We start from the raw sequence: 12,992 nt of genomic DNA, 5'->3' as shown, positions 1-12,992 counted from the left end.
GACAGAATGATTTCTTCCTGCCAGGAGACCCTCTTCCAGGGACCTGACCCAGATGGCCCTTACAGAGCCCACCCCAGGGAAGCACGCCTGTGGTCTTCCCAGAGGGCACCAACTTGATCAGTGAGAGGGAAGTTTAGGGTTTCAGTGACAGACACCCAGGGCGCTCAATCATCCACGCCAGTTTACGGTTCACCACAGCATGCAACAGAGAACGTCTCTTTCAGTTCCTTCTTCGTTACCTGGAAAGACGTTTTATCTACCCAGGCCTCAAATTAATTTGGTGAGAAATGGCCGCTCTGAATTTTGTGCGCAGGATGACCTCGCCCCACCCAGCCCCCTTCTCAGGTCCGCAGGCTCCCCTCGCGGTCGGCGGACACATGCAAACCGTCCTTTAAGGCAAACCAGCCAGGGGCTCCCGTCCCAGGCCTCAGCCTTCCGGTTCAGGGGCTGCCAGCGAGGGTCCGGAAAGGGGCTTGCGGCGCTTGATTCTGAGGCAGGAGGAAGTTATGTACTGGCCTCTCCAGTGATGGCCTAGGCCTGTAGAAGGATGGTGGGGCCGAGGGGATGGTGGGGCGGGGGCGCCGGTGAGAGTCAGGGGCAAGTTGGCAGGGCAAGGGCCAGGAGTACACGGGCTGGGCGCAGCGGAGTGTTTCCTTCGGGAGGCCCGGACAGGGGGTGGGTGGGGCGCGGTGGGCGGGGTCCTCGCAGCTGGTGGCGTTTGAAGCCTTCCCCACCGCGGTGGGAGAGGGGCAGCCTAGAGAAGTTGGCAGCTGGCCTGGGGTGGGGAGGAGGAAGGGGCCCCGCGTTCCCCGAACAGCGGCGCCGGCTGCACCAGCACGTAGTTCACTCTTGCAAGCACAGGACGCGGTGGGCACGTCACCCACGTTGCCAGGTTAACCACCAGCCCGGAGCCAGTGCGGCTCCGGCTGACCTAGGCTCACCGGCAGCGCGATCCCCTCCGGGTCCCCGGCCGCCCGGGACCAGTCGGGGAAGCAGCCGGTCCTTCCTGCGGGAGCGGCCCCGCCCCACCCGTGACCTCGCTCCCAGCTGGGCCGCAGGGAGGCCCGGAGCTCAGCAGAGGTAGCATGGAGGGGGCGAGCGGCCTGCGTCTCGAGGCGCGGCCACCTAGGAACCCTGCAGCGGCGGGGTGCACGGGGAGTTGTTCCGCCCCCAGGCCAGGCCCGCAGCCCCGCGCCCAGCCGAAGCGGACACGCCTCCTCGCCGTGCAAACGTCGCTCTGGAAGGGAAGAGAGAAGCGGAGGCGAACCCCGCTGAGGCGCACCCATCCCTGGCGCCCCTCACAGGCGGGGTGGAGGGACAAAGGGGCGCCCTCCCGAGCGCTCGCTTCCACTCCGGGGTTCGAGGCTGTCACCGTACAGAAGACCCGGCAGGAAAATGTCCCGCGGGTTCCCCGCTGCTAGGGGGTAGGGTGGGGTGGGGAGCGGTCCCCTCACAGCCACGCCCCGGCCCACCGCCCTCGGACGTCCTGCGTCAGCGTGCCCGGCTCCCGGCTCAAATTTCCGCTCCTCCTCCGGCCGGCCAAGAGGGCACGCCCATTGGCGCGCGCAGGCCCCAGGGCCCGATCGGCCCCCCTGGCCGCCTGGATTGGTCCGACCGCCTACCCACGAACCTACGGCGTCCGCCCCTGTCCTAGGCCACGCCCCCTCCTCAGACGCGGGCGCGCGACCGCTCTATCCTGACGAGGCGCGCTCTGGGATCCCCGCCCCCTCCGCGCGCGCAGTTCCCCGCGGCCGCCGCCGCCTGTAACCTGCGCCGCCAGGATGTGGCTGGGGGCTGACGTCGGGTCCAGATGTGGCCCCGGCCCCGCCCACTCCCGGGGCCGGGCCGCCCACACCGACCCGCGGCGCGCACGGCGGCTGTCCCGCCTGCCACAATGCGCGGCGAGGCTGCGGCCGCAACTTGGCGAGGTAGTCTCTAACGTCGCTGCTCGGCATCCCTAGGACAGGCCGCCCCTGACGCCGCGCGGGGACCCCACTGGCCCGCGCCCCCCATGCGCTCACTCTTTGGTGCCCGGCCGGGCGGGCGCCGCGCGGACGCGGAGCCGCGCGGGTGACGGCAGAGGCGGCTGCGCGCCCAGCCCAGCCCGCGGAGAGGGCGCGCCGCGCCCCCGCCCCCCGCCCGCTCTCGGGAGGCCGAGGGTGCGGATGCGCCTCTGACGACTCGCAGCCACCAGCAGTGCCGCCGGCCCGCCGGCCGGAGCCCGCAGCATGGCAGCCGCCGCCTATGTGGACCACTTCGCCGCCGAGTGCCTCGTGTCCATGTCGAGCCGCGCGGTCGTGCACGGGCCGCGGGAGGGGCCGGAGCCCGGACCCGAGGGCGCGGCCGCCGCTGTCGCCGCCACGCTGCCCCGCGTCGAGGAGCGCCGCGACGGCAAGGACAGTGCCTCGCTCTTCGTGGTGGCGCGGATCTTGGCGGACCTCAACCAGCAAGCGCCGGCGCCCGCCCCGGCGGAGCGCAGAGAGGGCGCCGCGGCCCGGAAGGCGAGGACCCCCTGCCGCCTGCCGCCTGCGCCGCCACCCGCCCCCGAGCCCACCTCCCCCGGCGGCGAAGGTGCGGCGGCCGCGCCCCTCAGCCCCGCGTGGAGCGAGCCCGAGGCCGAGCTCGAGGCGGGGCTGGAGCCAGAGCGGGAGCCAGGGCCCGCGGGGAGCGGCGAACCCGGCCTCAGACAAAGGGGCCGGCGGGGCCGAAGTCGCGCCGACCTGGAGTCCCCGCAGAGAAAGCACAAGTGCCACTACGCGGGCTGCGAGAAAGTTTACGGGAAATCCTCGCACCTCAAGGCGCACCTGAGAACTCACACAGGTCAGTAGGGCCGCCCGGGTGCCCCGAGCGCGCGGACGGGGACAGCGCAGGCCACCGGGCCACGCCCCCGGAGCTGCCGGCGGGGCGCGAGGGGCGGTCGGGCCGGGAACGGTCGGGGCCTCGCCCCTTCCCCCGCCACACGGTCCTGCGGTCGGCCCCGCGCGCCGAGCGAGGCGGGTCCGGGAGCTGGAGCCGGCGCCCGCCCGGCGACCGCGCCCCCGCCGGGCACGCCCCCTCCCCGGGCACTCTCGGGCGGGGCCGCGGGGGCGGATGTCGTCATCTGGGCTGCGGGCGTAGGCCCCGCGGGGGCCGGGGGGCGGCGCGGGCAGGTGCGGGCGAGCTGGGTGGGGGCCTCGCGTGCTGCTCCGGGAGATGGGCGGCGGGGGCGCCCCGGGGCCGCGGGGGAGGGGTGCCCTCGCCCCGGCCCCTCCCCTGCCGGCCCCTCCCCCGCCGGCCTAGCGCGCGCTCCGGAGGGGAGGGACCCACCCGGCCCGGCCCGGCCCGGGCGAGCGGCGGGCGAAGTTCACGCGGGGACAGGGCTCCCTCCAGCCACTCGGCACATTCTTCGCTCTCCTCTTCCTGTAATTTTTCCAGCGCTCTAAGGTTTAATTTGTCGAAACCAGAGCCAGCAGCGGCCGACGCGGGTGGCGGTCCGGGTTCTCGGCCGGAGGCTCTTTGTGGGAGCCCCGCCCATCCGGCCAGCGGGGGCGCGCCCGACCCTAGGGGGCTCCTCGGCCTGGGGGCGCTTTCACCCGCCTAGTCCACAGCCTATTCCTCCGCGCCCCCTTCTCCTCCGCCCTGCTCTCACCTGCGGGGTGCCGGATGCGTGCGGGCGGCACCTGCACGGGGGCGGTCGGTCTCAGAGGACCATCGCCTGACCCCCAACCCCCGGGCAGCCGTCCCCTTCGCGCGGGCCCGGGACCTCGTCTTGGTTGTTTTTCGTTTTCTTAAACACAAAGGTGGGACGCAACCTTTCTCACCCAGTTTGGTTTTAAAGAATTGTGTGTTTTTTCTGGGTAACTCTTCTGTTACACTTAATTCTTCCACATTTGGAGCAGGTTAAAAACCCGTATAAATAGTTACCTTGATACCAACGATTTAGACTTCACATTTATAAAACAGTACAGAAACTGGTTACAAGACTGGCTTAAAAACTGCAGTCCTCAAGACCCTGGAGCTGAAAGACCCCCTTCTCCTGGTATATTTAGAACTGAGCTGTCCCGAGGTATGCAGGTGTCAAAGCCAGCGGATTTCAGACAAACCTTTACCTCGGAGGCTGCCCACGCGGTTTTCGTCCCTTGCTGTGGGCGCCCCAAATCACGTGGCTGGTGGTGGGGTCGAGGGTGAAGGCGGGGCCATTTCTATTCATTTTGAGTCAGAATTAAGGGTGTGTGGACCGAGATAGGGGGTGGGGTTAGTGTAGGGATGTTGGTTCAGCTTGGGAACGTTACTGCAAGGGTGGGTGTGGCCGTGGAGGAGGGGCCAAACTAGGTTGAGATCCTGGAGCACCCAGATTACCGGGGCGGGGGCAGTGCGTGGGGCGTGGCTCGAGGACCGCCTTGGGGGGCGAGGCCGACACTGGACCGGTCATTTAAGGATTGGAAACTTCGTAGCCTGTTTGACTGTGGCCTTCCAGCGGGCTAGCGGGGTTCGAGAATTGCGGAGGGGCTGGCTGAGGGGCGGGGCTCGCTGTCATGGGCGGGGCAGGCTTGGACGGGGGCCGGAGCTGGAGGATAGCTGGTGGGTTGCCTTGCTCCCTGATTCAGGCTCTACTGTCTCTGATGGGGTCCCTTGGCTAGAGGATTGGGCAGAGGCGTTGGGAACCCGGGCCTCCCCAGGTGGGGTGGAACCCAGTCTCTCTGGGGTGCTTTGAAACCCTAAGCAGGCATAAGAGGATGGACCCCACACTGGCTGCAGTGTGCTGGGTCTAAGAGCAGGGAGGTGGCCTTGCCCTCCAGGTGAGCCCTACCTCCAGAGCAGATGTAGACCTCCAAGTCAGGAGTGTACGAGGTTCCTTTGGGGCCCTTGGAAATGTAGATTTCCAGGTCCCAGATATTGACCTTGCGCCGAAGTTTTAGTGGTGCCCCAGGTGAATCTGATTATGAACCAAGAAAACCTGCCTCTGGAGGGTGTCTGGTTCAGCCTCAGGTGGGGAGCACCTCTAGGGAGCCCATTTCCAGCCTGTGCCCAGGTGTGCAGAACATAATTAGCTGGTGTTCATAGAGGAGACAGGGGTAGCCCACAGGCCACATTGGGTCACCGAGAGGCCAGGCTACCCTGGGAAGACCTGAGCAGCAGACCTTGGTTCTGAGGTAGCTGTGGTTTGGTTTGTGGACTTCCAGCAGCTTTCTGGGGGGTCCCTGCCGGCAGTGGTTCGGGTCATGCCAGGCCTTCTACTCCAATAGGAACTGCCACCACCACCACCCCACCCACCCATAGCGATTTCATAGCGGGGGGTGAATATCAAAACTCCTTTAGCCAAGAAGGCAGTTTACAGCTTGCTCTGTCTAGCCTTGTGGCCAAGGACGGGTCCCCAGACCTCCCTGCAGCTTGGTGATGTCTCCCCTGACCACTTGGAAGATCTGTGGGAAATGAGGCTGTGAGTTTGAGAACCCTTTGGGAAGTACAAGGCTCAGCCTTGACTCTGGGGAGATCAGGCCTTCCCTGACTCTGCTGTGATCTCCCACCCCCACTCCCTGCCTGACTGAGTGCAAAAGAGCTGCTTGTCCTGGTTAGTTGTGTGCCAGTCTCCTGGGGACTGATTACCCTGTCACATTTAGGTAATTGTTGATGTTATAGCAAACACGTGATGAAACAAAGACACTAACGTTTTTGCAACTCAACCCACTTTTTTTTTTTTTTTTTTTTAAAGCCACTTATTTGGCTTGTCAGAACTTCCCAGTCCAGATCTGGGAATTTGCGAAGTCTTGCCTTGGGGAGTAGCAAGACCAGGAACGTATTTTCTTGGAGGCTGAAGGGCTTTGATGTGAACATTCAGGACTTTCAGAAGGAAAGGCCTAGGGCCCTTTGAGGGCCGATCTTCCCCCTGAGCCAGCCAGGCCCTTCACCTGGAGATTCCTGCTTGTTGTCTGGAGTGGTGGGGCTTGGCAGGCCCCCAGCAGAATGGTCACTCAGCCTTTCTTGGCAGAGATGCCTTGAATACATTCCTACCTATTTGTTCCCATAAAGAATTGTTTTCAGAATGCCTTTGTGCCCTGCTTTCCCTGCAGCACCAGGAGCTAAAACATCCACTCGCTAGCTGCCTGGGCTGGGTCCGTATCAGCAGCTCTGGGGGCCTGGCTGGAAAGGGGGGCACTGTGCTGTGCATGGCTCCTCCCTCCTGCAGACCTCGACGGAGACACATCCCTGGTCACCTGGCCCTCTTTGGGGTGGGGGTGGGAGTAGAGTAAGATTGCATTCTCTCAGCCATTTCCTGTAATAATTTGGGTGGGGTTAGTTGGAAGTTTATCTTGAGCCACTAAACAAGGGATTTGATCATGAATGAGATTATTGGGGCAGGGTATTTAGGTTCCCTCCCCCAACACAAACTCTGGCTGTAGAGCCTGGTTTCCAACCACACTGCTCTCCTGGCCCCGTCGCAGCTGCGTCGGACCAGCAGCCTGTCAAGTGGAGGGTGAGCGGCTGGGGTCTCTTTTTACCCAGGGCGAAGCCAGGCTGGCAGAGAGCCAGCACTTTGTTCAGGATACATGCAGGCTGGCAGTTCCCGTCCCTGCTCGCACGGTCCCGGGCTGCCAGCCGGCCTGGTTGTGAAATTCTTCAAACAGCGCAGAAGCGAGTAGACAGAATGTGTCAGCCTTGCCCTCCTCTGGCTAACCACTATCACCGCATGTTGGTGTGTCCCTTTCCAGACCCTTTTAATGGATTTGCATTATGTGTGCGTGTGCGTCCACACAGACATTTGAAAAATATACATGCAGGATCGTAGCGAATACATTCTACCGCAGGCTTTTGTTGTGTGCTTGTTTAATGAGGCCCCTTCATTCTTTTTCCTGGCTGTGTGGTATTCCGGGGGGCGGGCCGTGAGGCTGTGCCAGACATAACTGGTGAGCCTCTCACCCATTGGAAGGATAGCTGCGTTGCCTTTCCCGTTTTTCATTGTTCCGTGCCCGCAGCAGTGGGCTCTGGTGTGGGTCTTGGTGTGGAGGGGCTGGCATTTCTGTAAGATTGAGCCCTGGCAGGGTTACTGACCGTGGTGTAGACAGCAGTTCAGTGCACTGTGGAGTTACTATGTTGACTTAAAAGACACATTATGTTTTTAAAGGAAATAGATGGAGGTCTTGGTCTCCCCAGTACTGAGGTTCCTGCTGTGTTGCTGCCTTTTTTTTTTTTTAAACTTCTCCCAGTTCTCCTTTTGCACATGTGCGATCATCATATTGAGAACATTTAAAACAACACTAACAAAACCACCATTACTGTCTCACGCCTCATGACCTCCCAGTCTTTACTTGGTTTATGCTGTGGCCCGGCCCGGGTGAGGGCTCAGCCCCTGTTGCAGTTAGGTGTGCCCACCCCACCTCCCACCCCTGTGCCTCCTGGCTTGTTGGCCCTGGGCACGAGGCTGGTGTGATGCCATTTGAAACTCTCCCTTCTCTGGCTGAAAGAGGGCTGGAGCCCCTCCCGTGTGAACAAGCTGATAGCACTACACTTCACTTAACCACAGGTCCTGTGGGGGGGGCTTTGGATGTGGAACACCAACAGAGGTGGCATCCTGCCCCTTCAGAGTCGGTGCTCTGAAGCCCACTCACTGAACTGAGCTGCGACAGCCCAGGCACGGTTAGGACCTGTTTGCTCTGACCTTCCTCTGAGTCCGGTTGGTGGTTGGGTTCCTAGACGTAGCAAATCAAAGGGGGAAGGGGGAGATACGTTGATAGCGGCTACAAGCAAGGAAGGAAAGAAACCAAGTTATTCATATGTATACATCTGTATATGCATGTGTACTTAAATATATAACTCAAGAAACCCAACAAAACCAAACAGCACTGGAACAAAGGTGGGGCTGTTAGTGGAGGGGCACGTTGTCCTGCCCAGTAGTCCCTGAGGCCTGTGTTCTGTCATAATCGGCATTTTATAACAGTGATGGTGAGGTATCAGGGCACTGTTAAAGTGTGTCTGGTTTGTGCTTCAAGAAGCAGTTAAACTAATTTTTGAAATGAAAACTTCTAGAATGACATACTCCGCTCTCACAGTTGTATCTAATGCTTGTAGACTGCTTGCTAGGGGCTGCATGGTTCTGTTTGCATTCGTCTCCAGTAAGCTGTTTCATCTTCCCAAGGACCCTGTGAAATAGGCACAGTCTTCAAATAAGGATGCCAAGGCTCAGATGGGTTAAGGAATCTGCCCAGGGTCACACAGCAAATGAGGGGGAAGCTGAGGTTTGTGCCTGGGCAGCCACACTGCTGAGTTCGGGTATACCCGCTGTGTCTGACTGCGACTCCTGTCTGGACCTGTGTTCTGGGGCATGACAGGTGGGCTGTGCCTCATGGTATTAGAAGCCTGCATGTCCCCAGCACACTGCTCCCCCGCCCCACAGATTCCCATTCTGAAATACAGTGAACACTCAGACGTTCTTCTAGACTCATCAGTTAAACATTTTGTCACCCTCTTTTTATCCCTTTTTTCCTTCCTCCTTTTTTTTCCTCTAAGTACTGTATTTTGTCCCTTCCCTGTCTCTCCTCTTTCTTTAAATAGTACATATTATGTAATGTGCAGTCCATATTCAGTCTCCCTAATGATTCCCAAAATGTCCCTTATAGGATGCAGGATCCAGTTAATCACACATGGCGTTTAGTTGGCCTGTCTCTTTAGTTTCCTGTTGTCTGGAGTAGTCCCCTATCTTGTGGCCTTTTGTTGCATTGGCATTTAGGGATCCGGACCAGTTGTCTTGTAGAATATCCCGCAGTCTGGATTTGTCCAGTTGCTTCCCCCTGATTAGGTGCAGCCTAAACAGATTTTGGTCAAAAACATGACCCAGGTAACGTTGGGCACTTCCATGCACCACCATGGGAGCATATGATGTCAGGTTGCCCGGTTGCTGGATCACGTCTGTGGTTAAGGCAGTGTCTGCCAGGTCTCTTCACTATGAAGGGGCATTCTTCTCTCGATAATAAATAACCAGTAGGGTGACACTTTGAGACTGGGTTTTTGGAGGGTTAGGGTGCTGCTGGGCCTGTGTGTATAGCCAGGTGCCTGGCCGGTGCAGGGGCGGTGTCTGGTCACCTTTATTCAGCCCCCTTCGATCTGGTCCACCTGGTAGGTTTCTGCTGCTTCTTCCAACTTCATTGACTGAACAAGCACTGGGATTTCTGGGTCCTGTTGTTGGGAGTCCTTTTAAAGTCAAAGGATAGGTCAGCCAAGTCTTAGGTGCTCCCTTTCCAGATAAACAACACGCCCTAATTTTACTTTGAGTGAAAATGTTTTACTTTGAGTGATAATGGTATTTATAGCCTTTTTTTTTTTTTTTTAGTTAGCCCACCAGCACCCTGGCTCTGTGGCCACAGGTGACCCATCCCTGAGGCCTGAGTAGGGCCTGCAGCCAGTGATACCCTCAAGGTCCTGGTGGGTCTCTGCATGCTTTCCAGAAAAAAACAAATATTGATCTAAGTCCACACACCTGAGTCTGTTTTACTTCCCTTCCATTAGCCCCAAGTGGGACTATTTTCTTGAGAAGTCAGCTTCCCATCAAAATGGAATTGAACTTTGGAGTGTTCTCTCCGGCTTGGCAGTTTCGAATCAGCTACTGTGGTGGGACTGGGGTGGGAGGGTAGTGGGGGGTTGGGACCCTGAGCTCAGAAGGCCTTGGCCCCTGCTCTCAGTCAATATAATGGAGACTTGAATGCTAACTTTTTACTTTGTTGGCAATGATTTGACACTAGGCACTTGATGTAAGACAAATCCTCACCCAACCAAAAGCTCTGCCGTTTGGCTACACACATGCACACACTCTCTCTCTCTCTCTCCTTGATTCTGGTGCATTGATTCAGTTTGATCTTAGGGTCTCCCTAAACCCCAGATTCCAGCATCTGTGGATCAGCTGTATGCAAGTCAGGCTTCTTGGAGGCATGGAGTTCCCTCAGCTGAAAGTAGGCCGTGGTAAAGAGACAGATCGGCTGCCTTGCCAACCCCCTTGCCCCTCTCAGTGCCCTAGCACTGAGTGCCTTCCGCCCAGCTCCAGTCTCCCTCCTGCCCCAGGGCCTGGGCATCGTCACTGTTTGCTGTTGGGTGTTGTGTGCAGGGTGGGAGCAAGTAGCCTTGACCAGTCCATAGTTTTAACTAACATCATTCTGGACAAACAGAACAGAGGGTACAGGTGTTTTTTGGGGGAGGTAACGTTGAGCAGGGGGTCCTATTTATTGTTCTCCGTTTTTGAAGTTCATCACACAAAAACACTTGCTAACCAGGAACTTGGCCACACTCCATGGCGATTGGCCAGTCTGTCCCAAGGTGACCTGCTTGGGAGAGCGCTGAGGCTTGATGCCTCAGATTAAATGTCCCTGCTCTGCTGCCACAGGGGCGTGGCCTTCCCTGCATGGGTGGGTGACCCATGGTCCTTGAGCACAGGGTACAAGCTCGTCTCCTTGGAGCTAGAGTCCAGGGTACATCATGAAAGAGCTTTGCAAGCAATGGGGGCCCAAATTAAAAATCACTTGCCAGGGAGCACGTGGCTTGGTGCCTGCATCAAGGGCTCCCAGGAGCTTCTGGAGGTGGGGTTCTGGCACCTGCCTGTCTCCTGCGAACAGTGACCAATTGGAAGGAAGCTTGGGAATGGGGAGAAGATGAAGTGGGCTCAGAGGAGCTCAGGAGCCTTCTTGCCTCCCACCCAGGACCACCATAGAGACATAGAGGGACATCAGCAAGGTGATGGCTAGGCAGCTTGGCCCGTGGTCAAGGTCCCAAGTTGGGGCCTCCTGACACTCTTGCCTTAAGTAGACCTGAGCTCATTCTCCTCACGTATGTGTAGGATCTATGATATAGGCAGGAATTTCCACCCCTGTAAACTCCTTCTCTGAGCTTTTTTACTTGTCTTTTACTCTTTTTAATGGTATACATGTTCACACACAGAGGATCAAGGGAACTTGGTTTGGGGCTAGAGGTAGAAGTTAGTTAATGGCAGATCAAGAATAGAGGTTTTTGCACGGAAGTATTGGGAAAGAGAGGAAACAGAAGAGGCATTCGTGAGCTTAGAGCTCCGCCCTTTGAGGGGGCGGTGCCAGGCTTCTAGGTCTGTCCTTGGTGCCCAGTGATGTTTTGCCTGGGCTATCAGCTGGGCTGGTTGTTCAAAACCGTGTCTGGGATCAGGGGAAGGGCCTAGAAACTGGTGTTGGCACTATGAGTGCACCTCAGACATCTTACCAGTAACAAACTCCAACATATTTTCATTGAAAGAGAAATAATAAATGTGAGCTAATTATAAAGTTGCCATTGTAACAAGTGCTGGACAGTCCAGCTCCTTAGCAGTCTCTCTGTTGTCTTAGTTAACACTCTGCAGTCTGCTTCCCTGACTTACTGCCTCACAGCAGCGTGCGAGGGCCCACGGGCGACTCCGGCTCCTTGCAGCCCTGTGTGCTAAGGGCAGTTTACCAAGGCTTCCTCGTTTTTTCCAGAGTGCCCCTTTTTGGCTGCTTTCATGGCATGTCCTGCTTTCTAAAATTACTTTGCTGCTTGGCCTTATGTATCAGGGGATATCAGAAGGGTCTGAGGGGCTTTGCAGATGCTGTTTTTTTATCACGATGAAGCATAGTCTCAGCATTTTATGCCATGCCCTCTTTGTGGGGGTTCCGTAGTTCGGCCAACAAGCGTCTGCCATCATGGGCATCCTGTTTCCCTGTTGGTGAGCACGAAGGTGGTTGTCCTGAGTTACTGTCAGGCCTTTGGGTCTCGCAGGAGATTCAGCCTCTGCTCCTTCTAGGTTCTGATTTGAAGTTGTCCTTCCCTAATGATCAGTGGGTGTTACATGTTAGCATTTTGCTTTGGATGGGTTGCCTCATTCTAAAGTGTACTAACTTTGGCCTTCTAAAAACTTCCACTTTCATTTCCCTTTCCCTGATCTCACTCGTCTCCCTGAATCTGAGCTGAGGATTTAAACTCCTTCCCATACCCAGGCCCTCCTGTCCCACATTCAGCACTGCACATGGCCTCTGAAGACAGATATTTGTGTGTGTGTGTGTATGCGCGTGCGTGCACACTGTCAGCCACCTGCCAAAGCTCAGGAGATTGTTCCTTTGGAAGTAAGCCAGTCACAAGGCATCTGGCCAGGTGGCACAGGCTGCGGCAGGGATGGCTTTTTCTCCATGACCCCTAGTGGGGCTGTTTCACATCCAGGCCAGTAACTTGCAAGAGCACAGAAGGAAGGAGCAGTGTGTGCTGGGTAGGTCTGGCCTTCAGGGTAGAGTGGGGACCCTGGAGCCAAGCTGGAGGGTTTGCATTCCTGGTCCCTGATGGAGTCTTCCTTCTCAAGCCATTCTGCCCTTGACCTTTTCTGCTGGGGCAGACAGCCTGGTATGGGGGCCTGGCTGAGGCCAGGTGAATGGAAGCTCTTTAGCTACCCAGCTAAGTGTGCAGCCCTGTGTGCCCTCACTTTTCATGCTCTCCTCCTCCTCCCCTCCCTCTTCGCCCTTCCCCGTCCTCCTCCCCCTCCCTTTCCCTAGTCTTCCTCTCTCTCTCTTCCTCCTTCTCCTCCCCCCTTCCCCTTCTCCTCCCCCCTTTCTCCCCCCCTTCCCTTCTCCTCCCCCCTTCCCCTTCCTCCTCCCCCCTCCCTTTCCCTAGTCTTCCTCTCCTTCCTCTCCCTTCTCCTGTCCCCTTCCCTTTCCTTCCCTCCCTTCCCCTCTTCCTCTCCCTCCTCCCCTTCTCCTGTCCCCTTCCCCTTCCTCCTCCCTCTCCCTTCCCCTCCTCTCCCTCCTCCCCTCCTCTTGCCCCCTTCCCTTTTCTCCTCCCCTCTCCCTTTCTCTAGTCTTCCTCTCCCTCCTCTCCCTTCTCCTGTCCCCTCTCCCTTCCTTCTCTCCTCTCCCTTTACCTAGTCTTCCTCTCCCTCTTTCCCCTTCTCCTGCCCCCTTCCTTCCCTTCCTCCTCTTCTTCCTCCTCCCTTCCCCTTCCTCCTCCTCCACCTCTCCCTTCTTTCTCCTTCCACCTCTCATCCCTTCCCATCCCCCCCCCCC

General features: G+C 58.2%; 1 protein-coding gene across 1 annotated transcript in view; it reads left to right on the top strand.

Annotated features, from left to right (window-relative positions):
• Window positions 1-1,912: 1,912 nt before the first annotated feature.
• Window positions 1,913-12,992, top strand: part of KLF13 (Kruppel like factor 13) — a 45,164-nt gene continuing 34,084 nt past the window's right edge. Inside the window, exon 1 of the mRNA XM_021680634.2 lies at window positions 1,913-2,820. Within this exon, the coding sequence (XP_021536309.1) occupies window positions 2,229-2,820 (592 nt within the window). The 5' untranslated portion in view covers window positions 1,913-2,228. The remainder of the gene's footprint in view (window positions 2,821-12,992) is intronic.

Source organism: Neomonachus schauinslandi, chromosome 9, assembly GCF_002201575.2.
Source record: "Neomonachus schauinslandi chromosome 9, ASM220157v2, whole genome shotgun sequence".
NCBI lineage: Eukaryota > Metazoa > Chordata > Mammalia > Carnivora > Phocidae > Neomonachus > Neomonachus schauinslandi.
Note: the sequence above shows the minus strand (reverse complement) of the source record. Positions and strands in the feature narration are given on the sequence as shown.